The 25,975-nt window shown below is 28.7% G+C and overlaps 4 protein-coding genes across 4 annotated transcripts; 2 read left to right on the forward strand and 2 right to left on the reverse strand.

The window, feature by feature from the left end:
- Positions 1–661: 661 nt before the first annotated feature.
- MKS88_002382 (mRNA-capping enzyme subunit beta) lies at positions 662–2,533 on the forward strand (the record flags this gene model as incomplete). The annotated part of the gene is made up of 1 exon (XM_067215385.1): positions 662–2,533. The coding sequence occupies one exon, from the start codon at positions 662–664 to the stop codon at positions 2,531–2,533; it is 1,872 nt and encodes a 623-aa protein (XP_067073817.1).
- Positions 2,534–5,174: 2,641 nt separating this feature from the next.
- MKS88_002383 (peptidyl-prolyl cis-trans isomerase) lies at positions 5,175–5,687 on the forward strand (the record flags this gene model as incomplete). Its single annotated transcript, XM_067215386.1, has 1 exon — positions 5,175–5,687. One exon carries the CDS (start codon positions 5,175–5,177, stop codon positions 5,685–5,687), a length of 513 nt encoding a protein of 170 aa, XP_067073818.1.
- A 2,093-nt stretch (positions 5,688–7,780) lies between these two features.
- On the reverse strand, positions 7,781–12,817 carry MKS88_002384 (cyclic amine resistance locus protein; the record flags this gene model as incomplete). The annotated part of the gene is made up of 6 exons (XM_067215387.1): positions 7,781–7,876; positions 8,214–8,286; positions 8,609–8,665; positions 8,840–8,958; positions 9,159–9,470; positions 9,668–12,817. 6 exons carry the CDS (start codon positions 12,815–12,817, stop codon positions 7,781–7,783), a joined length of 3,807 nt encoding a protein of 1,268 aa, XP_067073819.1.
- A 4,526-nt stretch (positions 12,818–17,343) lies between these two features.
- MKS88_002385 (WD repeat-containing protein) lies at positions 17,344–25,847 on the reverse strand (the record flags this gene model as incomplete). The annotated part of the gene is made up of 2 exons (XM_067215388.1): positions 17,344–17,446; positions 17,674–25,847. 2 exons carry the CDS (start codon positions 25,845–25,847, stop codon positions 17,344–17,346), a joined length of 8,277 nt encoding a protein of 2,758 aa, XP_067073820.1.
- Between the last annotated feature and the right edge of the window lie 128 nt (positions 25,848–25,975).

Raw genomic sequence — 25,975 nt, forward strand, 5'->3', positions numbered from 1 at the left:
TATATATTTGTATTTAAGTATATATTTGTATTTAAGTATATATTTGTATTTAAGTATATATTTGTATTTAAGTATATATTTGTATTTAAGTATATATTTGTATTTAAGTATATATTTGTATTTAAGTATATATTTGTATTTAAGTATATATTTGTATTTAAGTATATATTTGTATTTAAGTATATATTTGTATTTAAGTATATATTTGTATTTAAGTATATATTTGTATTTAAGTATATATTCGTATTTAAGTATATATACACATGTAAGTATATGTGTAAGTATATATATGAAGTATGCATAATTTGTTCAAAAATTATGGGTGTATTTGTTGAAATAAAAAAAATGCTCTGAGAATACCACTGCTCTTGTTTTTAGGGGTATAACTGTAGAAGGGTAGTACTACTCGTAGAGCTCCTTTGTAAGCATTCCATTTGAATAAGAATGAAATGATTTCGAGTGAACACATAAACATGTATACGTTCTTTTGGTAAAATAAAAAAAAAAAAAAAAAAAATCAGAAAGTACAGAAAAACACAAAGGATTAAGATAAGGGGGAAATATGCACATCGTGGTCCTTATATTTGACAGATTTAGTTTTATAATTAAAGCATTTTCGTCGTTAGGGGTTTCCTCTGCTTTATTTCTCTAATCGAAGCGAATGGCGCGGGAGGCACACGAATTGCTGGATGGTAGCAGACCAATACCTATCGACAGAATTACGTATGAGTTAGCACAAAATATTATTTTAGCTTTTGATAATAATGAAAATATTAATATGAACAATAAAGATGTTCAAATAGAAATAGAAGCAAGGGTCGGGTTGGTAGTGGACAAAAATAAAAATAGACTAAAATTGCCGACAAACACAGATGCTATAGTTGAAAGTAGTTATTCTGATTTCCAGTCAGGTGTTGATAAAGATTCTTTTGAATATCTTTTAAATTATTTACATAGTATTACTCAGAGGAAAAAGGTAAGCATGTATACCAACAACAGTGGTATCATGAGTAGCAAAAACGAATTGTTAGGAGGTAGTAGTGATGATACTTGTATTACCAACATAGGGAGAAGCACAACTAGTTACACAAAAGAAAGTGGAGGCATCGAAATAGCTAGTAACTTTAACGATAAGGAGAATGATTTATATAATTTTGTACCTCTAAAAACAGTTAGAAGTGTAGATAAATACTATATACTAAGCAACACTAATACGAGAATTAGAGTGACTACATATTTAAATAATGAAGATAAGAGAGATAATGAAAATATGGTTAAATCATTACATAAAGAAAATTTAAATACATGGAATGTGTATCTTGGAAATAATCATTACTATTTTGATGAGGATGATGATGAGGAGGAGGAAGAAGAGAATGGGAAAAACAATTTAGCAGAACAGAACGGTTTGATTGACTATCGTATTTCAATAAATTTAGAGCATACAAAACCGATAAGCAAACTTTTCTTATCTAAAATAGTGCCTGTACATGAAAGGATTAAAGAACGAACAACATTCATAAATAAGTACTTGGGAATTCAGTTGGATTTGACAAAAATTAAAGCAAAAAATTTAGGCGGAAGTAATAGCGATAATAGTGCTAATAAGGATTATAGCACTGGAATCAGTTATAATAATAATATGCTTAGCAAAAGGAACAGCAGTGGTAATGGTAGTAGTATCATTGGTAGTGGTACTTCTGATTGTAGCAGCGGCACCTGTGAGTTATACGAGATAGAAATCGAAATGCCGGCAAAGAGCATCTTAAAGGCTATATCTAACCTAAGGAATAAAAAGGATTCAAACTATTTACATTTCATATGTTCCAATTTAGTTAATAATATTAGAGGGATATGTAATAAACTTAGCCATTTTAGAAAAACCAAAAGTTTATCCAAACAACCAAATGATAACAGTCTTCCCACTGTTCAAGTTAATTATATTCATCCTTTAAAAGAGAAAATTAAATTTCAAAAATATATACATTCTGTACTACCACTTATAGGGGATTATATGTACAGAGTAGTCTCAAAGAATGAGAAAAATATCCATACAATGCTTAACAATACAGATATTTCAAATACAGAAAAAATTAATATTTTTAAAGATGTAATACATATTAGAAGACATAATAAAAAATCGTTAATGCCTATGGATGAAACGTACGCTGAGAATAAGTGGAAAATTGTAAAAAAAGATGGACTTAAAAATGAGATCGTTTTGGTTAGTGAAGCGAGCGACTCAAGTGAAGTGAATGACGTAAGTGAAGCACATGAAACAAGTGATGACGAACAAGAACCTGAACTAAATATTCATGATAGGAAAAGTATTACCACTACACTTGATAACTATGATGATCAATGTAAATGTGCTAATGTAGATGACTTATGTACGAACGAAAATTATCTGTCCATTAACAGAGAACAAACTAGTGACCACCTCAACAAACAAGACGAAGAAAACTTTTACCATGAAAAACAAGTTATCCAAGAGGATACAAGTAAATACCAAGAGTTCTATGATGATACATGATTTTACGAAAAGGTAAATTTATAACTCACGTGCAGTCATGTGAATTTACGAAAACATGCCGTAAAATTGTACGTGTACTTTCATACATATGTATACATAATATAATACATGTGTGTTAGTGTGTAACATGGGAATGTGTACATTACCCTTTTGACCTTCCCTTTTTTTTTTTTTTTTTTTTAATATATTGCCAGTAATACATAAAAATATTTTTAAATTGAATGTGCATACGTGAGTTCTGTTTTGCTATTTTTAACTCTATTTTGTTTCATTTCGTCCATTTTGTTTCATTTCGTCCATTTCGTTTCATTTCGTCCATTTCGTTTCATTTCGTCCATTTCGTTTCATTTCGTTTCATTTCGTTTCATTTCGTCCATTTCGTTTCATTTCGTTTCATTTCGCTTCATTTCGTTTCATTTCGTTTCATTTCGTCCATTTCGTTTCATTTCGTTTCATTTCGCTTCATTTCGTTTCATTTCGTTTCATTTCGTCCATTTCGTTTCATTTCCGCTTTTAAAATAACCGCGCGCACATTTATATGGTGTTTGTTTGTTTATTTTTTTCAAGTGCTATATGTTCAAAGTCATAACAATGGACTAATTTTTTTTTTGAGATTTTTTTATTTTTTAAATTAAGACTCAAAAGATAAGAGCTCAAAAAAAAAAAAAAAAAAAAAAATGAAATAAAAAAGAAAATAAAAAATATAAAGTAAAACAAAAAATAAAAGAGTAAAAAAAAATACAAGTCTCCTCATGCTTTTTAACTTTATAAATATAATAATTTATATCATAGCAGTGATATATTTTTTTTTTTAAATTCCTAGTTTTTGTAGTTGAGGAATGTATTAAGGAAGAAATTTTTTTCTCATTCCTTCTTTCCTTAATGCCTTTTTTTTTTATTTTACTTTTTCTTTTACAACAATTAGGACGTGTAATTATAATGATGAACAACCATTTATTGAGTAAATAAACTTCTTATCACACCATAATATTTTTTATTGGTCTTTAAAAAAAAATATAGTTTACTTTTGGCTAATATATTGTAGTACATTAAAGAAAATCAGTCGAATGTAGATCATTCAAAGTTTCTTCCCCTACGTATATAATACCATAATAATATAAAGCTCTAAAAATGAAATGGTTTAATTGTACCTTTCAAAATTTACGCGATATCACAAGTATATAATACATACAAGCGTGTGAGGCTTGTACGCAAGAAGGCATTATATACCTAATATAGGTGTACATAAACATGTATGAATGTATGTATATATATTTGATGCAAACACAGTTTGCCTTTACTTTGCATGCAAAAAGAGAAACATCATGAATGTAAAAAAATTAGTCCTACAAAGAAAATATGGGCAATGAAAAAAGTAAAATAGCATTTGTAACTGAACAAAAAGATAGGAAAACTTCATCAAACACAAGAATGAGCATATATATATATGTTTATGCTTATATTCGTTTAAGAATGTAATAAATAAGAGTGTATGCATCTACAAGTGCACACTTTAAACGCCACCTAATGCGCATACCTTTATATTTATGACCTCCCAGTAAACACAATAGCTATAATAAATACTTGTGCACTAAAGGGGGAAAAAAAAAAAAAAAAAAAAAAACTAGCAAAATGGGGCGGGGGGGATGTATATATATATATATATATATATATGCCCTACATAATATTTCTGTACGCTGTTTTTCTTAACACGTATATTTATGCTAAAAAAACGTCATTTGAGGAAATGCTAAAAGGTAGCTACTGCGATGTATAATATATAAATGCATACATATAAATGGATATATAAATGCAATAAAAATGTTTAAGCGTTATCCTTATATACATACGTACATAACACCGTTAAAAAGGGAATAAATTAACAGCACTGTCATTAATGAATTATACAAAGGGTTATATATATTTTTTTTTTTAAATTCGATATTTTTTTCATTTGAAAGTAAAATATATTGTACTTGTATGATGTACTTGAAAAAGTAACGTACAAAGAGAAATCAAAAAAGCGAAAATTTTTTATTTTGAACTTAAATTGTTAAACGCTTATAAAAAAAAAAGAAATTATAGAAAACGAACAAAAATTAAACATATACAAAAATAAAGAGAAATTAAAACATAAATAGAGCATAAATAGAGCATAAATAAAACTAAATTAAAACAATTAAAACAAAATAATTTAAACACCATCTTCGTGGATGATACATTAAAAAAAAAAAAAATTAAATTGCAGTTAACTACATCTTATATATATATAATATATATACATATACAGATTTTCTTGGCGTAACGAGAAATATTGTTCCCATTATATAACCCTTTAAAGTATAAGAAAAAACATAGTAAGGAATACCAGTTTGTGGTATTATCTACATATATGTACATATATATACATATATATAGATAGATATATGTACATGTAGATATATGTTTATATACATATCGATATATACATATACATCTATACATATATACATATATACATATATACATAGATATATACATATACATATATATATATATATAATATATATATATATATATATATATATATATATATATCTATTTATAAGGCATAATTTCATTTCGGAGTACTTCCTCACCTTTCGAGTCGAATATATTTACAATGAGCCGAAGCAAAGTGTTTTTTGACATATCGATTGATAATAAAAACGCGGGTAGAATAATTTTTGAATTATTCAGTGATATTACCCCTAAAACGTGTGAAAACTTTAGGTCATTATGTGCAGGTGATAAAGTGGGTTCAAAAGGAAAGAATTTACATTATAAAAATTCTATATTTCATAGAATTATTCCTCAATTTATGTGTCAAGGAGGGGACATAACTAATGGCAATGGTTCAGGTGGAGAATCCATATATGGAAGATCTTTTACTGATGAAAATTTTAAAATGAAACATGATCAACCGGGTCTATTATCTATGGCTAATGCAGGACCAAACACAAATTCTTCGCAATTCTTTATCACCCTTGTTCCATGTCCATGGTTAGATGGAAAACATGTAGTTTTTGGAAAAGTTGTGGAGGGTATGAATGTTGTAAGGGATATGGAAAAAGAAGGAGCTAACAGTGGATTTGTTAAAAGGCAAGTTGTTGTAACTAACTGTGGTGAATTGTAAGGGAAGAGTTGTACTAATAAAATTACACATGTTTATATGTATGCATTAATAGGTTTACGTGTATATCTAAATGTATATAAACGTGTGTGTATAAATATATATATATATATATATATATATATATAAATACATGTACATATTTATGTTAATAGGTAAATGTATACAACAAATATGTGCATACTTATGAATACATAGGTACATACGCATATGCATATTAACCTAAGTCCATGTACATAAATAAACAAAGGGGGAAATACATTTAGCACAGTTACGTAGGTTCACGTATATTTATTTTTAAAATGTGTGTTTATTTAATTTCCATTTTAAGTACATTCCTTTTTTATTTGTATATTTCTTATTTTTGAAATATATATAAAGAATTAATATGGAAGAATTCGCGTGAAAATAGTCAAATAAGAGTGTATCGTGTATTTTTTATTTTTTACTCCCTTTTTTTTTTTTTTTCTTTTTTTTTTTTCATCAATACGTGAAAAAGGAAAACATGGCATTGTTCATTGTTCCAACGTACTGTATAATTTTCTTGTACAAACAAGTCATTAAGATTAGTCCATACGAAACACCCGAACATTTATGTATTCATATATATACTTTTTTTTTTTTTTTTTTGCATTTCTCTTCGTCCCTTTTTCTTTCCTCACGTTATTCAAGAATAACGTGTTTTAAAAATTAAAAAGTGTGCAAATTTTCGCTACTTAAGGTTATTAAAAAAAAAAAATATTTTTTTTTTTTTTAACATGTATTGTGCATGTTGTAATGGGCAGATTTTTTTTTTTTTTCTTAGCTAGCTACAAAGGGGATATTAACAAATTATCATACAAAAAAAAACTGTAAGCCTTTTTTCATGAATTAGTAATTTTAGTTTTTTAAAAATGTATTAATCTATATTATATTTCACATAAATGAAGGAATTATACCTAAATGTGAGTGTGTGCAAATATATACACGTACGTGTATGCATTTATGCGTATGTAGGTAAATATGTATGTATGTTCATGTTTTATGTGTAGGGGCTACAAAATGTACGAATTTTGCTGTTGTGAGGAAAGTATTAACTATTCATAATTTTTTTCGAATAATTAGAAAGTTCAAATTTTAATAATTTCTCCTCATATGAAGGTGTTTTTTCCATTTTAGCTTAAAAAGAGAAAAAGAAAAAAAGAAAAATGAATAAATTAAAAAAATAAAAACACTGCTTATTTTGCAACAATCACAATGTGCAATAGTAAATGTGTGGTGTCCATATTTTATACTTATTCAACGACATATGAAATTACGTCTACTATTTTTACAGCTGTTTCTGAAAGAGTAAAAATGAGTCTACAGGGTATTTCTTCGCATATGTATAGGCACATATATATATGTACCTATTTATGTACATAAACATATACGTAAACACGTGTAATGCATACTTTTACAAAGATTTATTTTATAAAAAACAGAACACTTAGTCGAGGTTGAGAAATAAATAAAATATGAATAAATTATTTTTCTTAAATAAATTATTTTTTATGGACATACTTGTTTCTCCCTACTTTTTTCGGTAGAAACTGTAAATTCTAGCTCAGCTGTTTTTACACATATCAGAAAATTTTCGCTGGGCATGTCGTAATAACATTATGTACGATTTACAGTTTTTAAAAAATGGAAAACATAAGTTTTTAAACAAATATAATGAATTTGCAAAAGTTCGAAGAAGGGATACCCAACTGAGTACTTTTGTTCATACGCAGCGTATATATGCGAACATTCATGTTTGCACATATAAGGACGTACACATAGACAAGTCCTACACACAAGTTGAAAGGAAATTATTTTTAAATTAACAATTTTAGCTTAAAAAAACAAAAACAAATACAAGTTTTTCAAAAGGACGCAAAAATGTATATTACTATAATGGTTAAAAATATTTTTGTTTCTGTTTCTGTTTTTGTTTATTTTTTTTTTTTTAAGAACATTTAAAAGAAAATAAAATAAGGAAAAATTATGTTCTGGTGGGGTATCTCACATACGTTCATTGTTGTTATTGTTGTTATTGCTGTTATTGCTGTTATTGCTGTTATTCTATTATTTCTTCACAATGCACTAATGTCATCATATGGCTTTCCCAAGTTCCTCAGCTGATGTTTTGCCGATATGGAATATGAAACAATCAAGATTGAAAGAATTATCTTTATAAATGCAAAAGAAAAAAGATGTTAATAAGTATATTACGGGGATAAATATATAAAAGGGTTAAACAGCATAATCAAATTTTCATACAATTTATTAAATTTTTACAACTATTATCCGTCCGCTAATTTGGGCATTCTCTCTATATATACATGTATACACATGTACATATACATATATATAAACATATACATATACATGCACATATACATATATATGCACATATACATATACATGCACATATACATATACATGCACATATACATATACATACATATATATACAAACACATATAATATATTTATCGTTCTTTTTTCTTTTCTTTTTTTTTCCAACCTTGACAAGGAACAAACAAACCCAAATCGATAAGGCAAAAGAAAACATAGAAATGTTTGATAAATAATTTAGTCTGAAAAATAAAATCAAATTTTGGAGTTACCATGTAAGCACCACAGTTTTTAAGCAGAGAGGTGTGTGCGTTATATATTTATGTGTATATATTTATGTGTATATCTTTTTCTGTATATATTTATGTGTATATCTTTTTCTGTATATATTTATGTGTATATCTTTTTCTGTATATATTTATGTGTATATATTTATGTGTATATCTTTTTGTGTATATCTTTTTGTGTATATATTTATGTGTATATATATTTATATATATGTACATAAGCGTATATTTACACATATGCTCACTTTATTTTATATTTTTTCCTGTAAATACAAACCTGGGAAGAGAACACACTATTAAGGTTACGACGGGCATTGACATATACCCCAGTCTCCTGAAAAGAAGAAAAAATAAATTAAATTATTGACAAATTAATGTTTGCACCACGCGAATGTATACACAAGTAAACATATGTATATATGTACATATATACATACGTACGTATATGTACACAGGCAATTCGCGTACTGTATTCACGGTGAAACAAAAGGCGCACAAAAAATTTAACCTGGTTGGAATGTGGGAAAAGCTAAAAATATTTTTGCATGGGACTTCAAAGGTTGAAGCGTTCATGTAATAAATGTTGTTGCTGGGGGTTCTTGAAATCAAAACATCGGCAAGGAGCGTCTAACAAGATGCACAAGAATGTACACGTCGTATATATATATATATATATATATATATATATATATATATATATATAGATAGATACACGCATAGACATACGCACGTATATTCATATTTATGTATAACTCGTCACAGTGCTTTTCTTTACATTTTTATTAATTTGTTTGCATTTATTTTACACTCTTTCCTAATTTGCTTACTTGGAAATATCTGTTTAACGACTCCGAGTTGAGCTTGTTGTATTTGAGCAAATACGAGTGCTTGCACCAGTCTACCCCTACTTCAAGCATTAGAATAATTATTAACCAACTGGCAATACTAATAAACGAATTTTGCGTTCTATATGCTGTTGACATTTTTAATAACACAAGAAATGCATCAACGAATAAGTAAAATCTCTCAACAGCATCTGAAGCTACAATTGTGAAAAGTGATATTTTCGTAAATTTTTTGAAAACCGTCGATTTTATTTCCGTAAAATTGCTCATAACTAGAATTAAAAACATCGTCGACTGAAAAAGGGGGGGAGAGAAAAGAAAAAAAAAAAAAAAAAAAAAATATATATATATAAATACATACATATATATATATATATATACATATGCATGTATGTGAGTGTGCAACATACTCAGCTTTAATGTCTGTACACAGACTTTACATAAAGGTAAGCGAAAAAGGTGAGGGAAAAAAAAAAAAAAAATAGGTTTACCTCTGACGAATTAATAGCAATGTTCAATGACAAGAAGCGAATAAGATGCGCAAAGGAATGAGTTAAAATGTAGGCAAGAACAAAAATATATTGTACGATAAATTTGATTAAAATGCTATAGAAAGGATAAAAAAGAGGAATTTTAAAATTTTTGTTTATTTTATCATCTTTATTATTTTTTTGAAAAAAGGAAAAATTGTTCTCTTTTTCATTGTAACGATGAAAATGGTAACTAGCCATATTTTTATTTTTATAATGTTGTCCTTGATATAAATCCTTACTATTCATATAATTTTGCATAGACTCGTTATTTTTAACACTATCCCATTGTGAGGTATCAATAAATTCAATTTTTTTATTTTGAGAATTAAGGTATCGCTGGTTTTTATTATCATATTTAATTAAATTTTTATCTTCTTTATGATTATCATGTTTTTTAATATTTACTCCCATCTGTTCTAGTAGTAGCAGTGGCTGTTCTTGTTGTTGCTGCTTCTGAGGCTGTTGAACTCCTCCTTCTTGGCGTTGTAAAAAAATTTGATCAGAATTTTCTTTTTCATTTTGTTCGTTATTATAACTATTACGTAATATATAAACGTACGAACGTAAATTTATAATTCGGATAAATGTTCTGATCATATTATCTATCAAATCTTTTCCTAATGACCTTAATAATCTTTCTAAAATTTCAAGCATATTTAATACAACATATAGTTTCATAAACGGTTGGGCTCTTATATAATGATATATTCTTGACGTATCAACAAACGAAAATATATAAATACAAATTAATATTAAAGAGAATCTTATCAAACCAGTATATTCCGGAAAGGATAATTTTAGAGAATTTATATGCTGCTTTAATAGTTTTCTTTTAGTAGCTCTTACTTTTGTTTTATTTTTTTTTATACTCTTCCTTTTTGAATAACATTCATTTAGTTTGTAGTACACACAGTTTTCACTATTCCTTTTTTGAGAAGCGTGTAGAGGTTTGCGTCTTTTAGCATAAGCAATGTTCTCACCATTGTAATCATCATCATGGTTGTTACCATGGTTGTTTTCTTCATCGTTATGTTCATCGTTATGTTCATCGTTATGTTCATCGTCATGTTCATCGTCATGTTCATCGTTATGTTCATCGTTATGTTCATCGTTATGTTCATCGTTATGTTCATCGTCATGTTCATTGTTACCACCACCACTACCTTCCAACATATTACAGTTGGAAAAACTATCAGCATTAATGCCAACGCTTCTGTCATCTGTAGCATAAACACATTCATTACTATGCACATAACTGTTCTGCGTTCTATGAGAGCTGCTATATTTTTCCTTACTCGGATCATTTCTATTATTTTCGCCATTATTAAAAAGGTGTATTTTATCATTTAAATTAAACTCATAATTATTATCACTAGGATTGTAAACCATTAATTTTTTATCTCCGTTCATATTAATGGTTATACTTTTTTTATCATTTATTAATGGATTATTCTTATCTTCATTTTCGTGGTTGCTACATATATAAGGCATATCCATCTTTCTACTCCGAATTACAGACTTTTGTACATAAACATTGTCTTCACTATCCCCTTTTTGTCTCATCCCTTCGCTGTCTTCTTTTTCCGCATACCCTCCGTGTTCACCATCACTGTTACTCGCTTCTAAACTTTGCGCATTTTGATTTTTTGTAATTTCAACAACATTTTCATCATTTTTGTTTTTTCTACTATTGAGGTATTTCACCTCAAAGGACCTAGCAGCAATTTTTTTTTTTTGTTCAGCCTTTAAAATTTTAAACGTATATAATTTATTGATATCAAAAAAATGAATGACCTTCATACATATAGCGTTAAAAAGGGCTTTAAGATTTTTTATTCCATTTTTTAAAAAATTCAATATTTTCTTTTTTGCTGATACAAGTGGATTTAACAAATACGTCATAATGTTAGTCTTCTTTTTTTTCGTAGATCCGTCAAACGATTTTTTATTAATTATTTGTAATTTTCTTTTTTGTAATTTCATTTCATCCCTCGTCGATTTGTTCTTATACAATCTCCTTACACGTACCGTGTTACCATATTTCATATCTACACTGATAACATTCTTTATAATTTTTTTTTCTGTGCATTGACTAAAGTTGATTCTATTTGCACAGTTCGTATTGTTCAGGGCATTATTGCCACACGCATTACTAGGACAAGAGGTGCAATCCCTGTTGTTGTTATTTCCATTTTCTTGGCTTTCGACAGTTTTAAACATATACACATCCGCGTTCATGTGAGCGGAATTGCTGATGGAGCAGCTCTGTTCCTTCAAGTTGAATTCATCGGAGTTTGAAAAGTTCATGTGAAAGGTTAATCCATCTACGTGATGATTCGTACCATAACTGTTTGTCTGTTCTTTTTTGGAGATAAAAGAATAATCTAGGTCTTTACGTTTGGCGTTGTGCCTTTCTGCACTTCTTCCCATACTTTTGTTTTTATTTTTTTCATAATAATAATAATAATTATTATTATTATTATTATTAACATCATCATCATCATCTTCATCTTCATCATCATTTTTTCTATTATTATCATCATTTGCAATAGTAATGTGATCCGAGTCGAAAATTTTCCTCCCCCTATTATACGAAAACCTACTTGAATTCTTAATAACTCTGGCTTCATATTTTTTCAAATCTTTAAAATTACAAGTAGTGGCATATTCATATAATTTAAAATTCTTGAAAGCGATGAAGACATTTAGCAAACTATGACTAAAATTTTTTAAAAAAATATATACTAAAATAAAAATAGATCTAATGACTTGTACAGGCATAAAAGTTATATCATATAAAATATTATCTAAACATAATACAAATGAAATACTCATAATTTTTTCCAAAAAATATGGCACATTTAACATATGCTCTAAAGCATTATCAGGTATTGAATCAGACTTGAAAAAATTATCTAAAAATTTATAAAAATCATATTTATTTTCTTCCTTACTATTAATCTTTTTATTATCATATATAATATTTTTATTTTTATCAATTTCTTTACTCTTCTCTTCTGAATTCTCTTTGTCACTATGGTATGTATCACAGTACCTCCCTCCTCTTATTTCGTCCAGTATAAAATCATACAGCGTTATTCTGTTCATGTCTTTGTTAATATTTCATTTTTAAAAATATATACACATATATATATGCACTTGGCACGTTAAGTGGTTGCCACTACACGTGGGCATACCTTGAACATGTCTCTCTGTGCAATACAATAATATGTAGCTTATACGCACATATTCTATACCCCTCTAACTCGACTTGAATATTCGCAATTTTTGACTTATAATTTGTTAAATGTAATGTATGACCTACAATTTTTAATTTACATTTTATGACGTATAATTTTTAATTTTTAACTTACAATATTGTTTTCGTACTCGTAATGATATAGGCAAATAAGATGACAAGCATTCACGCCTCATATGGGACCAGACAAATGTTCATACATCACATTACAACTGCATGGTCAACAAACCGCGTAAATTATGTTCATGTAAAGAGGACCCCCACTTATGTGCACGTGTTCTGGCACGTATGTGTTGGTATGTATGAGCTTACGTACTTACGTGTATATATGTATATGTGTTTGTGGTTGGGTATGTTTAAATATTTATCTTAACAAATTCACATGGGCTGCAAACGCTTTGGGTACATACCATAATTCTCGCGTACTCTTTTCATTGTTTGCTTTATTTTTAAAAGTGTTCATATATTTCACAATGGACATTTTTTAGTCTTTCTCTTTGTCCTCTTTCAAAATTGCGTGAGCGCGAATGGAGAAAAGTAAAATTAAAAAAAAAAAAATTAAAAAAAAAAATTAAAAAAAAAATTAAAAAAAAAATTTAAAAAAAAAATTTAAAAAAAAATTAAAAAAAAAAATTAAAAAAAAAAATTTAAAAAAAAAATTTAAAAAAAAAAAGGAAAACATAAAAGGAAAACATAAAAAGGAAAAAAAAAAAAAAGAAAAAAAAAAAAAAAAAAAAGGCAAAAAACAAAAAATGGAAAAACAAAGCAAAAAAAAATTAAAAAAAGAGGAAAACAATAAGGGGGTATTCGTTCTTACACAGCTTTCGAAGCGGTAATTCCGAACTCACTGCATATGTTACATCACTACTTGCGAACACGTTACATAATATACCATAAAAAAAAAAAAATGCTTTATTTATTTTAGCAGCACTGTACGCATATATGAAAAAAAAAGGGAAAAATCATCCCTAAAAAAAGAACATACGAGTTGAACTGTTAAGTAAATGAAAATTTCTTCAAACTCATGCAAAGAATGCGAAAAAGGTACAGGTGAAAAAAATGAAAGACGTAAATGCGAAAAAAATCAAAAAAGAAAAGTAAACATGAATGAGGAAAAGGGTTTGGAAAAATATGTAAACGTACATACGTATGTACATACATACTAATACAAGCACAAATTTAGCAGCTAACGTACATCATACTGAAGGTAACAATTGCATAAAATATTTACATGTACAAGAATTTATGTGAGGAGTGGTATTTTTCCAAAAACTATTTTTTAGTTTTTGTGAAAAAAACTCACATTGTTTAAATGATTCATTTAATATATACATGTATGTACCTGTACATAGATATATATATATATATATATATATGTGTGTATATGCATTTACATGAGATGATGGGAAGAATACTGTTGTGTTTCCTGTATAACATTATATATTTATGTACATGGTCATGCGGGTCTAGTGGGGACAAAATATTATTAGGATACATCAAAAGGGGGGAAAGCGATAAATTACACGAACACTGACCCAAGTGCGATGAGTATGCATATATACATATATCTATATGTATATATATATATATATATGTATGTATATATTTACATCCATGTGCATACATATACATGTACGAATGTAACATAGGAGAAAACGAAGCGCGGGTAAGTATAAAATGGACAAAGCAACCCATAAATTTGAAGCACAAATGTGTGACTCTTTATACAATTAGGAAGTGAAGCTTCCTTTTCATTCCTTTCCATTCCTTTCTTTTCCTTTCCATTCCTGTTCATTCCCTTCCTTTCCATTCTTTTCCATTCCTGTTCATTCCCTTCCTTTCCATTCTTTTCCATTCCTGTTCATTCCCTTCCTTTCCATTCTTTTCCATTCCTGTTCATTCCCTTCCTTTCCATTCTTTTCCATTCCTGTTCATTCCCTTCCTTTCCATTCTTTTCCATTCCTGTTCATTCCCTTCCTTTCCATTCTTTTCCATTCCTGTTCATTCCCTTCCTTTCCATTCTTTTCCATTCCTGTTCATTCCCTTCCTTTCCTACCCTTTTTTTTTTTTTTTTTTTTTACAAATTCGCTAACCATTTGGGACAACATATTGTTAATAAAATGAAAGTTGATGAAATTTTGATTATCAAAGAGTACCTTTTTTTATGTTTACTTTTGTTAAAACCTATTTAAGGTAAAATAAAAATAATTCATCATTAACGCTGTCTTTGAATACGGTGTAGTATAATATATAAAAACAAAAGTGTGTATTAAGTAAAGTGCATATATTGTAATGTATAAGATAAAAAAAAAAAAAAGGAAATTCCATTTTTGTAGTTCTTTTCTGAGCTTATTCTTTCTCAAATTTTTGAGGGTCTTCACGGAATAATAATACATATAATTAAAAATGTAAAATTAAATTCTATAGTACAAATAAATAATTACACTTATAAAAAAACATAAGAAAGTGTACACAGTTAAAGGTTTTAAACAGGTGGTAAAATAAAAGTTAAAGTTAGGGGGTTAAATATTTTAAAAAATTATATAAAAATGAAACAAATATTTCTGAACATTTTAAAATGTTATATGTGTTATGTTTTTTCATTTATTTGTAGTCAATCTAACCTTCTTTAGACAAGCTCTGCATTCTCTCATGTTGTACATATAATATCGCAAAGTTTTACACAATTATATTTTATGCAAAAGGTAAGAAAAAGAAGAATTTTATTTTTATTTTTTTTTTTTTTTTATTTCTTTTCGTTTATACAGATGTTTTTTATTCCTGCGTATTTAAAGCACTGCTAACGGTATGTTCGCATTTGTATAATCCAAAAAGGGTAAAGCCTATAAAAAGTTTTATCTCCGCGTGTGGGTGTTTATACACACAAGTACAAATGCATATATGTACGCATACCCATACCATCACAGATTAGTTTGTTAAAAATAAATTAAGAAGCTATCATTGTTCAAAAAAAAAAAATAAATAAAATAAATATGAGCAATAAAGTAAATATGAAAATTAAAATATAAGTGAGGAATAAAAAAAATATATATAGCGCCTTGTCGTTATACACATTTTCCAGGTACATAAAACACAATTTCTTCAACAGTTACATATATTTAAATGTGATCATAAAATTTATGCCCACATTAACATGTTCATGCAAAATAACTTTTCGGGTCAGGATAAATTTAATTAAATCGAGAATCAAAATATGAACTACATTATTTGATGTCTTCCCCTAGTGTTATGGTGAAAAAATAGTACTTGCTTGTATATACATTTTTCTACATGTATTCTTGCAACATACGTTGTATATGTAGGTATGTACACATGTACGTGTGTGTGCATTATATTTATATCTCTTTTCACAAAAAAATTAAGACGTATTAAATAAAAAAAAATAGAACAAATAAAATTAATTTCGGAAAAAAAAAAATTCCTTTGCAAATAACATTGCGTGTACAGAAATTATTAAAAAACTGAAATGTACCATATTTTCTGTAAGTTTCATACTTTTCATATATACTAATCAAAAACTGCACATTTTTCAAATTCTTTCTCTTAGAAATGGGCATTACATTTATTCACATGGTGTACAATTATTGAACTAAAATGCAGTCCTATCTTACGGGATCAAAAAAAAAAAAATTAAAAAGAAAGCGTGCACACACATACGCTTATATATTATATATGGACATATACATATATATACATGGATGGATATACGGATGAATAGCTACACATTTTTAAGGACGTTTGCCGGATGCAGTTATGGAATGCATATCAAAGTTGAGGTAATCTTGCTCATCCATCATGATTAAATTTTCAACTATTTATTTATGAACTGTTCATATTAATAATTTCAAATGAACAAAAAAAATATGGACGTGGTAAAAATGATCTTTACAACTGTACTTGGGAGGCCTTACACTACTTAGGGGATATGAATTACAATAAAAAAAAAAAAAATTTAAATATATAATTACATAAATGAGCAAATGGACAAATAGGCGAATAAGTGAGCAAATGGACAAATAGGCGAATAAGTGAGCAAATGGACAAATAGGCGAATAAGTGAGCAAATGGACAAATAGGCGAATAAATGAACACATGGGCAAATAAACGAATAAATGAGCAAATGGACAAATAAACGAATGAATAAACAGCTGGACAAACTTCAAATCAGTGTTAACATATTTTTCACAGTTTCACTTTAGCTCCTTTTTTTTATCTGTAAAAATAATTTCTTTTGATATTTAGCTAATATTTAAAAAATGCACCTATAAACAACATATATTACGAAAAAAGTCGTTCCTTCTGTAAAATAATTTTAGAAAATTTTTTTTTTCATCTGTGCGTAGAATCCGTGTGCTCACTTGCACTCTTTTCTGTCTATTCCTTCTCTACACCCTTTTCTGCATATTCCTGTATACGTGTTATTCGAGCTAGGGTCTAATAACCACATCTTCGCAAGTCTTTATAAGAAAAATGCACCATATTATGTTCATAATAACCTGTGCGATTTATCATTCACTAAGCAGGTACTCATATACACACAAGCTTAAGTAAGCACAAATACACATATGTCTGTGATACGTATGCACAAGTATACGATACGTATGTATATGTGCACAGCCAAATGGACGCTCATCGCGCAGCTTACCCATATAGCTTTTCACAGGAAGAGGCAAACAACATTTACATAAAATCCTTATTAATATTGGAAGACCTGGTGTTGTAACGACTTCTCGAATTACTCAAGAAGCTTCTAGTATGTCTACTACTAGCCGCATTATTATTATTATTATTAATCCCTTCTTTCTTATTATTCTGCTCTTTATTTTTCAATCTATCACTTTTTCTTAAATTCAAATTAGGTAAGTTATCGGTATTTCTTTTTTTTTTTTCATTTTTCTTTCTATTTCTACCAGTTGTTCTACGCGATCTATTATTCCGTACACTGGATCTACCACCTCTAGCAGTTCTGGCTCTCTTTCTGTTTCTGTTCCTTCTGTATCGTCTATTATAAGAATTTGAAGCATTACTACAAGTATAATCGAAATCATCGTTATCATAATCATCGTCATCATCATCATCATCATCTTCTTCTTCATCCGAAAAGTAGTTAGCGGATTGGTCACTCGTAAAATTAGATGAATCTTCACTAATAACAGCAATTTCAGTATTTCTACCTGAACTAGCGAGGTTTTCATAATTTAATGAATTACTAGCATTATTATTAGCAGTATATAAATTATTTCTAAACATCGTAAAGATATCATTATATCTAGCATAACTTGATAAAAAAGAATTATTAAAACTTCTAGAATTTACTAAATCATAACTGTCAATAGGTGATCGAACATAAACAGAATATGGATTAAAATATGCACAAGTCATAATATGATCAATATTTTTTATAATACAATTTCTTCCTTTTAATGGAGAATTATTTAATAAATTATAATTTTCTCTTATTAAATTTTTTATATATTTTTCTTGTAACATATGTAACATATTCTTTGTATGACTATTCATATATATCATCCTATTATTATTTGAAAATACAAATAACCTATAATCATATTCCTCTTTACATTTATCTGCTTCCTCATAATGCTTTAAATAACGCTTAAAATATGTTTGTACTCTTAACCCATAGTAACTTTTTCTGTTATAGTAAATATAACTATCAACATCTTCTTCATCTTTGCATGGCAATTTTTTTAAAAATCGATAAAATATAGAGTTGCTCATTTCTTCCCTCTCGTCATCATAATTATAATATTCTTTGCCAAGGGGAAATATATCCTTATAACCCTTTTCTTCATTAACAAGCTTGTATATACTGCTAATTTTCATCGCGTTTATGTAGCTATTCTTGTATTTCTTTCTACTACTGTTCTCATTTTTGAATATTTCCATGCATTCGTTCGTCTTCCTTGCTATTTCGTTCTCATGAATAAAGGCTTGTGTAGTTCCATTTGCTGAATTACCTCCACTGCTTCCTACACGATTTATACTGCTAATCCAGTTATACTTTTCCTTCAAATTGATTGATGTTGGTTCATCTAGAGCACCAATCGTGCAGCTACTAATATCGTTAATGAAAATATTTTCATTTTGCAGAAAAGTTCGACCTGGAAGCTCCTTTATCGAAGTGCTTTTAGTTTCACTCTTACATAGAAACGTAGCCTCATTTTTGCAATTTCTATTACTATCGTTTCTATCCTTATGGTGGTATTCACTGCAGTTACGATTTGAGGACCATTCCAACTCAGATATGAATGGGTGTTCTCTTCTATAATTTAATAAAATTTTATATAATATACTGTAAATAATAATAGTTTTATAATTCACTTTCTCGTCTGTTATCAACTTTGTAGTCAAGTAATTAAAATAATTTATATGTACACAAACAGGATCTATACTATAAAATTTTAAATGATCAAAATAGCTATTATACGAATTGAAGCTTGAGAATTGTGGTAGTAAGGGTTGTAATTCTTGTTCATATATTTTAAATTTTTTATCAACAAATACATTTGTATTACTAAAGTTGTTTAACAAGTGTCTATTTTCTTCTTTACGATTTCGTTTTTCTTTCTTATATGACAAATACAATCGATGTGCACTTTTTGATGTATTAATAGAATATGCATGGTTACATTTTTCCTCATCATCATCCTTACCATTCAGATGGTTTCTATTCCTATTTTGAATATTACTTTCATTCATTCGCATTGTATTCTTCACATCTTCCATGTAATAATGGCTTATCGTTTTTTGTTTTTTCCTTTTCCTACCATACTCCAAGTCATTCTCATGCTGATCAACCGGACTGTAATGGTTTCTTCGATAATCATTTGTTATTTTAAAAGATACACCACTGTTACGATATAAATAAGGATCTATTTCTTGAATAGACTGATTTTCTCCATGTAAATGACTATCACTATCATTAACATAATCATAGTTATGGAACCATTTTACCCCCAAATCTTTTCCGCCTAATGCACCATCTTCCTCATCGGTGCTACTCTCAAACTGCCCTGGTAAGTTTTCCGAGTATTTTTCATAATTCGAGTCGTTACTAAAAAAACTAATAGAACTGTGTTTATCAAAATCAGATTCCAATTCTTCGCTCATAATGTGTTCTCTTTTTAAAGCATACAACTTATCACAATCATGATCCTTTTCTAAATTAAAAACTTCTTTTAATTTACTCCTTTTGTCATTATTTGAATATCTATGTTTTTTTTCCGTTTTCTTGTCATCTAAAATGCATTCATCTGAGCTTTTCGTCTGATTCCCACTATCAAATATTTGAATGTAATTACTGTCGTTTGTTATATCTACGTTTGGGGTTTTACTTGTAGTTTTGTTTGCACCGGTGCGTTCACTCCTGTTAGCATTATTCGTGTAGTTATTCATACTATTATTTACGCTATTATTCATGCTATTATTTGTGTGTGTATTCTCCTCTGCTTTCAGTGTTCGCTTTTCCTTCCTGCTATTCCTTTTGTTCTTAAGTGGATACAGACGAATGCTTCTACTTATTACATTGTCAATATTTATAATTTCTTTTTTTCCCGTCGAGTTATTATATTTCATGCATTCCTGATGCATATCCTCGACATTTATGATTTCTTTACTATTTGATGGAGTGATATCCAGGTTTATTACATCTGTACCTCCATGCATCCCATATGGATCCTCATCGATTATCTTCACATCATCACTTCCCCTCCTTTCATCGACATTACTATTGTTCCCACTATCGTTGTTGTTTCCATTACCATTGTTGTTCCCACTATCATTGTTGTTCCCACTATCATTGTTGTTCCCACTATCATTGTTGTTCCCACTATCATTGTTGTTTCCATTACCATTGTTGTTCCCACTATCATTGTTGTTTCCATTACCATTGTTGTTCCCACTATCATTGTTGTTTCCATTACCATTGTTGTTCCCACTATCATTGTTGTTCCCACTATCATTGTTATTATCATTGCTATTGTTTTTCCCATTAGAGTTCTTACTACCATTATCATTATGGCTTTTTTTTATATTTTTTTTCTCATTCCCCTCTTTGATCGAGTACTTGGAATTGCTGTCGGTATATAAGGTATACACTGTATTGGCTGAGCTTGACACATCCGAACTGTCTTCTATAATTCTACTGCTTTTCCTCCCCCTCCTTGTTCTGCTCCTGTTTCCATCTTTATTTACATCGTGTGTATTATTATGATTGTCACTGCACTTTCCGTTATGATTGAGAGTACAACTGGTGTTTCCACTTGTGCTATGGTTTTGACAAGTTTTACTCCGTGTGCTATATGAAACGTTATTACCACTTCCACTTACATCAATGTTTCCCTCAATATTGCTGCTGAGTGGGGGGCTGTTCGCCCGACTTAAAAGCGCGCTCCATTTGGTAGCAATGTTGTTACTATTGTTATTACGACTTGTGCTGCTAACATTGTTATTACGATTGGCACTGCTAACATTGTTAATACGATTAGCACTGCTAACATTGTTAATACGATTGGTGTTACCCCGCACGGGAAGTACTGCTCTATCATTTTCATTGTATCCACCATACGAATCATATATAAACACATCAGGGAGAACACTAATATTATCATAATTTTCGACATTTTCGTTAGAATTAGGTTCATTTAAATAACATACCTGTGAAGAAGTTAACTGTTCTGTTAAGGTAAATTTGTAACAACAATTTTTATTCATTGTAAAAATAGAAAAATAACCATAATTATGTGACACAATAAAAATATGACCATTTTTATTCCATTGTGCACTTATATTTTTTAACTCACTATCGTACGAAAATTTTTTTATAATTTTTTTTTTCTTTACATTCAATAAGTAAATATATTTTCTAAAACATGCAAAGAGAACTACATCCTTGTAATATGGATTTGGTTCAATAAAACTTACATAACTATCACATTTCTTCAAATCAAAATATTTAATCTCTTCACATGTTATTCTATAAAATATGGACAAATTTGTTTTCATTGTAACAGCATTAATGCTTTCTTTCGAAGCATTTGATTTATTTGTTATACCATCAGCAACTATAATATATTCATCTGAACAATTGAATGAGATATTACTTATTTTATAATGCAGTTTTTTTGCCCTCAACTTTGATTTGTTATTTGATTTTTCATTATACAAACAATGAACAGCTTTTTGTATTTGCTCAGGCTTACCACTAATACTACTAGTAATGGCTCCATTTGGTCCGCTATTTCTTAATATATTACGATAACTAGAACCGAAACTTTTAACTAGTAAGCTGCTACTACCACTACTACTGCTAATACTAATGCCTTCCTGATTTTTCTGCGTTTTCGTAAATTTATTTTTTTTTATTTTCTTTTCATGATTTTCCTTGGACAAGTCCTCTTGCTCACTTGATGAGTAACAGTATGAGGAGCAAGACGTGGACGATATGATAAATAAATTATTGTTTTCATTTTCCCTGTTTATTTCGCTCAACATATTATTATTATTATATCCGCAGTTATTACTGATGTTGTTATTGGCGTTGTTGTTTCCATTGTCGGTGTTACCACTGCCGCTAATATTATTACAACTATTGTTACCCCTGTTAATATTACCTCTACTACTAATAAGGTTTCCCCTAATTCTAATATTGTTGTAATTATTGCTGGTATTATGATTATGTTTTGCCTTGTTGTTCTCATTAAGCGCCGAGGACTCCAATATGAACTCCACGTAAAGTGAAGTGTAAAAGCAGCAGATTGAAATTTTACTTTTGCAATCGTGTGCTTTTTTATTTACCATTTGTATGTTTTTTTTTTTTTTTTTTTTTTTTTTATTAACATCGTTCAGGTAATTTTGGAAATTCCACAAATAAATAGATCCATTTGTATGAACAGTTAAGAAATCTGCTGAATTGTTTGAAAAAACAAATAATAATACTTCCTCATTAAAATCTTCAAATTTTTTAAACATAACGAAACCGATATTATTTTTAACATTCTGTAATATGTTAATTTCAAAATATTGGAAAATTTTTCGATAGGATATATCTTCTTCGTTCATTTTTTTTTTTTTTTCTCCTTTATATGATAGTTCGATAACATCATCTGCATGCAGATTGTTATAAATATGATCATCAATTTTGTTGACATATTTTGTTATAACAACATCCTTTGGGGATATATTCAGCTGTTCACTGTTATCCTCATCGTTATCATAAATTATTTTTGTCGTCAGTAAAAGGAACATGAGTTTCTTTCTCCTCATTTTGGAATTCGAATTAGCACTAGCATTAGCACTAGCATTAGCACTAGCATTAGCATTAGCATTAGCATTAGCACTAGCATTAGCATTAGCACTCACATTAGCACTCACATTAGCACTCACATTAGCACTCACATTAGCACTCACATTAGCACTCACATTAGCACTCACATTAGCACAGGCAATCGCACTGCTGCCATCGTTGATACCGTAGCAAATGGCGCTACCACTGTTGGCATTGACAAAGTCATCTTCATTCAGCCTATCCACACAATCATTCTGTGTATTTATAAAAATCAAATAGCTATTTTTGAGCTCTTTAATAGGATTTTTTGATATAATTAAATTGCTGTATATATATGGAGCAATATTATAATTTAACGAGTAAGAAAAGCGGAGGTAAGGGAAAAATTTAGTACCTTCTAAACACATATCTACTGACTTAATTAAATGAATATCATTATGTAAATCATCAAATTTTATTATAAAAAAATACGAATTTGTAGAACACAATGCATATGTTTTATAAAAATTCTTACTTGACTTCTTTGCTTCATTATAAAAAAATATAACCTTCTTCATAAAAAATGTTCTTCTATATGTAAATAAAACCTTATATTTATATTTGTCAACTAGCCAAAATTTTACTATACCTTTTTCATCACAAGATATAATATATTTATTCGATTTATGTATATCAAAATCAGTAATAGAATAATTATGTGCTCTTATACATAAAATTAAATTTCCAGTCATAACATGATAAATTTTTATAAATCCATCCTTTCCTGATGTTATAATATTCTCAAACAAATGATCAAACATAATTTTTGTAATAAAATTATAATCTTTTTTCTGTGGAAGGAAGTGTGATAATATAGTTATATTTCTCTTAATATTTTTTAGACAATAATTATATATATCATATTTATACCTAGTATTAATTATACTATTTCTTTTTTTCGTATCATTATATGCATAAAATAATTTATGTTTTATTTTATTATATAAATTATTATATCTATTACATTCATAACTTGTTAATTTTATCGATTTATTTTTATTATTTTCATATTCTTCTTTTAATTTATTTTGGCTGTTAAAAAAAAATTTTTTCACATTATGCTGTGGATATATACAGGTTAGCATATTTATTACATTTTTAAAAATATTAAACATATCACATTCTATTTTATTTTCTGTCCAAATTTCTCTTTTCCTTCGCTTCACTAGTTCATCTATATCGTGCTTCTTCTCCTCCGTTCCGCTCTTTAGTTTTTTCTTTTTTCTTGTCAAACTGTTTATGAACTCTTCCCCTTCAGAAGCACAGCCGAACGTTACACTGCGGCTTGCAGCGAGGGCATGATTAACAGTGGCATGATTGTACATGGCTCCATTATTGACGGTACGATAATAATAGTTTGACGTTTTATTATGAACTGCTGTATTGGAGCAGCTAATACAACTAGCATTACGATTCAACGGCAGGCAGTGCTCGTGCTTGTGCTCTAAGTTATCACACCTGCCACAGTAATCCCCATATGCGGTGCTGCTCCTGCGTTTTTCTTGTACATTCTTGTGTCTATAAGCAATTCCATGCTCATTATCATGATCATTGCTTCTGTTGTGACTAAAACTATAATCGTTGGACCAGTGCTCTACACGATCAGTAATGTAACTCATAACGCTCTCTTCACAATTGCCCTCAATGGGATTGCTTGCCCTTTTATGCTTTTTGCTATTTATGTTGTTTTCATTTAATTTCTCCTTTTTTACATGTTCCGATGTGTCAAAAAAATTATCACAATATGGTAATCTATCTTCCCCTCTAGGGGTAGTAGTCATGATTCTATGTTTATCATTCTTCGAAAAAAAAAAATCATCATTCGATTTGTAACCATCCTCTTTATAACAATACTCTTTATAACCATCAGATCTGTTATCACCAATTAACAAACCACAATCTTTTAACATCTTAAAAATATTGTTAATCCCTTCTCGGTTAGTGCTATTTTTCTTTATTTCCTTTAGACATACATTTATTAATACTTTATACGTATCACTTATATCACTAAAAGATTTATTCTTTTTTTTTAAATATTTCTTTAATATCTTTCTATTATTTTCATCAACAATGTTCTTTTTGTAGACATCATTTCTATTTGCATTTTCAGCATTATTAATATGATTCCATCTGTTATGATACCTTGTGTTACATAGGAGCATGTCTCTTCGTTTGTCAAAGCGTGTACTCTTACATACTTTTTCACAATTTTTTTTCTTCATTTCTAACTGAACGTTTGGACTACATCTGAGGGGAATCCCGTGCACTTCCTCCAAGGGGCCAGCATTACTACGATCGATGGGGGCAACGGTATGGGTATCAGCGCCTCCATTGCAACCTATAATATAACTCTTTCCATTTTCACCTACATTTTCACTGTCTACATGAAGCAATAATTCCTCTCGTTCTTTCCTGTTCATTATTACAAAGTTTTCTGTATCATTTAGTTTCTGTTTCTTACAGGATAAACTAGGGTCATCTTCTTTGTCATTTCGCCCTTTTTTTATATCCATTATTGTTATCTATATATAAGGTAAGGACAAAGGTTTATTCTAATAAATTGCATGCGCGTACAAATACATAATATTATATCATATGTCCTTTTGAAGAAACATAAACTTCACAATGTCTAATTCTTCTT

This window comes from Plasmodium brasilianum, chromosome 8, assembly GCF_023973825.1.
Source record: "Plasmodium brasilianum strain Bolivian I chromosome 8, whole genome shotgun sequence".
NCBI classification, from domain to species: Eukaryota; Apicomplexa; class Aconoidasida; order Haemosporida; family Plasmodiidae; genus Plasmodium; species Plasmodium brasilianum.